The following is a 3,308-nucleotide window of genomic DNA, read 5'->3' as shown; positions in this document are numbered from 1 at the left end:
CCTTAGCCGGTTGAGCTATAGGCGCCGAGCCAACTAATGTTAATATAATGATAATTCATGAAATAGGTGTTAAATGCCATGCATGAATGGTTGATAATTTCAAAAACTCATTTAATATAAGATGAGACCAGGCAAGGTTGGCTGATGTCCATGATCTTAGAACTCTAGGAGGCTGAGGCAGGAGGATAGCTTTTTTGAGATAGAGTCTCCCTTTTGTCACCCTGGGTAGAGTGCCATGGCATGATAGCTCACAGTAACCTCAAACTCTGGGGTTCAAGTGATCCTCTTGCCTCAGCCTCCCGAGTAGCTGGGACTACAGGTGTCACTACTATACCCGGCTAGTGTTTTTCTATTTTTAGTAGAGGGTCTCACTCTCACTCAGGTTGGTCTCAAACTCCTGAGCTCAGGAGATCCAAGTGCCTCGGCCTCCCAGAGTGCTGAGATTATAGGCATGGGCTACCTCGCCTGGTTAGGAGGGCTGCTTTGAGCTCAGGAGTTCAAGACCACCCTAAGCAAGAGGGAGACTCCATTTCTACTAAAAACAGACAAGTGGGGTGGGGCACAGTGGTTCACACCTATAATCCTAGCACTCTGAGAGGCTTAGGCAGGTGGATTGCCCTGAGATCAGAGGTTCGAGATCAGTCTGAGCAAGAGCGAGATCCCATCTCTAAAAATAGCTGGGCTTTGTGGGGGTGCCTGTACTCCCAGCTACTTCAGAAGCTGGGGCAAGAGAATCACCTGAGCCCAGAGTTTGAGGTTGCTGTGAGCTGTGACACCACAGCACTCTACTGAGGGCAACAAAGTGAGACTCTGTCTCAAAAAAACAGAATAGAAATGTTAGCTGGGTGTTGTGATGGGTGCGTGTAGCTATTCCAGAGGCTGAGGTAGGAGGATTACTTGAGCCCAGGAGTTTGAGGTTGCTGTGAGATAGGCTGATGCCATGGGACTCTAGCCTGGGCAAAAGAGTAAGAAAACTTGGTCTTTAAAAAAAAAAAAACAAACAAAAAACGAACGAAGGGCAGGAGGCACTAACATAAAGCTTTGGGTCAAACAAGTCCTATGCAACATCAACAGCCTCCAAGGGTCCCAGAGAAAGGACCCAGTCATCATGATATTGCACTACTGTGCTCCTAGCAAAAACCTCTTAACTATCCTCTGGGAAGGCAGAGACTAGAGCAATCAGTATTGTAAAAAGCCTATTAAAAAGCTGTCATTGACAGGGACCCTAGACACAGAGCCCACAGACTCATGTCCAGTAGCAAAGGAACCTTGTTCTCTGACCCTTCCCTCAACCTACCCTGGGAGGGCCCTTCCTGCTTTCCTCCTTAGCCTGGGAGGATTGAGGGTTCGAGCCCGATGCCACATACCACAGTGGAAGAGTGGGCAGACTGCCTGGGTTCTAATCCTGTCTCCATCACGTACACATCAAGTTTCAGGACAGCCTCTGGCAGATAGTGACGTTAATGTCATCCTGAGAAACAGCTATCAGGGGACCTACCTCCTCAGTGCTCCTTTTTTACCCAGGGGCACTGTTTTTGTGTAAAAACATTGTGGAGGCAGGGTCTTACTATGTTGTCCAGGCTGGTCTCAATCAAACTCTTGGCCTCAAGCAATACTCTTGCCTTGTCCTCCTAATTTGCTAGAATTATAGGCATGAGACACTATGCCTAGAACCACTACTTTTTCTAAAGTGTGAGACATTAAGTATAGAATGGCCCAGCTCTCTGGCTACCAAGATGCCATCTCACAAATCCCACAAGTGCCTAGGTCCACATCAGGGCATGGCCTACCCACCAGACCTTATCAGATCTGCCAAAGGATACAGAATGTGGGAATCTAAGTGATTCAGCGAAGCCCAGCACACAGAATTCACCTGGTAAGGAAGCACACAGCAAGATGGAAATATTGTTTTAACTGCCAACTGATGCAGAAAAACAGTAAAATGCTTCCCTGTAGAATAACTTGTGGGCATATAGACATGTTACTTCTTTAGGTCTTGCTCCTCTCCAAATGAACTAAATAAAAATTCTGAGGACAGATCTGTCTGCCATGCCAGGTAGGACCTTCAGCAGGACAGGGAGATATTTGGTATATATGGTATCCCATGTAGGCTGGGCTGAAGTCTCTATAATGGCAGGGGACAAGCCTAACTCCAAAAATGTACTGTATCTTACTTCACTTATGGTTTCATCTTGTGGCTCAACTGAGCATCAAGTCTCAGCTTCTCTGAGATGTAGTCATCATCTCACTATAATTTAAAGGTCACTCCCTCGACAAGGAGCTCTGCAGATTTGTTTAAACCTCAGTGTTGGCCAGGAATGCTAACTGCTGCATTGTCCCGGTGCACAAGGCAGGACACCTCCCCATTGGGCACGGTCACCACAACTCATGTCCCAGGAATTCTATGCCTTGTGGGGGCCCCTTTGGAGCAACTCTTGACCCTCCTGAAGGTAAGGTCCTTACCACTAGTTAAAGCACTGCCTCCACCTTCCCCAAGCATCTAAATTCATTTCTCTTCTAAGACAAGAAGGTCCTTTTTCTTCCCTTATGGTTCTCAGGAACTAGAAATCCAATTGTTCCATGGGGAAATGAGAACCACAACTTGCCTTCTTCCCAAAGTTCTCTACTCTGAAGTTGGCTGACCACCCTGAAGACAAATGTGCTGCAAGGCTAGAGGGACGGGCAGCGCACCTTCCGGTTGGTGAAGTAAAGGTTTTCGTGCATGTGCACCTTGAGCGAGGGGATCTTCAGGCCACGCAGGTTGATGATCCCGTACTTGGAACCTCCAACTTTAACATCGTTCACCGTGAAGAGCCGGTCACTGTTGGTATCCGCCTAGAAGAGGGCAGTGGGCAGCTGGTGACCTTCCAAGCTGAGCTGGGTTGGCTGCTTAGATCACCTGCCCACGTCTTCTGGCCTCATGCTCTGTGCATTTTCACTAGGGAGAGCTTCTCTTCATGAGGGAGCATGGAGACACCTCACTCACTCCACTTGGGGGGCTATCTCTGGGCAAAGACAACAGGAGTCTGGTCCAACAATTCAAAGCAGGGAGGGTGGCGGCAGTGTGACGGCACAGCCACTACGTCTAAGATCTACCCAGACCGGAAACCCCACTCAGAACTGAGTTTGGTAAAGTCCCAGCACGTACCCAGAGGATATGTGTCCTGTGCCATCATAAAAGCCATGCAGCAATATGGAAAATGCTAGTTTCTATCCTTAGGCACAATTATTACCACCAAGGAAAGAAAACACTGCACTGAATAAAAAGTACAATAGAGAAAGACTACCTCAAGATGTGAGGTTTTTTT

The 3,308-nt window shown here is 47.7% G+C and overlaps 1 protein-coding gene across 2 annotated transcripts in view; it reads right to left on the bottom strand.

Annotated features, from left to right (window-relative positions):
• Positions 1–3,308, bottom strand: part of DCAF4 (DDB1 and CUL4 associated factor 4) — a 32,561-nt gene that overhangs the window by 12,038 nt on the left and 17,215 nt on the right. For both annotated transcript variants that reach the window (XM_023507653.1, XM_023507652.1), the window contains 2 exons: positions 2,692–2,835; positions 1,824–1,873 (listed from right to left, as the gene is read on the bottom strand). In XM_023507653.1, coding sequence (XP_023363421.1) covers positions 1,824–1,873; positions 2,692–2,835 — 194 coding nt within the window. The remainder of the gene's footprint in view (positions 1–1,823; positions 1,874–2,691; positions 2,836–3,308) is intronic.

Source organism: Otolemur garnettii, unplaced genomic scaffold, assembly GCF_000181295.1.
Source record: "Otolemur garnettii isolate 467f Iridium unplaced genomic scaffold, OtoGar3 scaffold00196, whole genome shotgun sequence".
NCBI classification, from domain to species: domain Eukaryota; kingdom Metazoa; phylum Chordata; class Mammalia; order Primates; family Galagidae; genus Otolemur; species Otolemur garnettii.
Note: the sequence above shows the minus strand (reverse complement) of the source record. Positions and strands in the feature narration are given on the sequence as shown.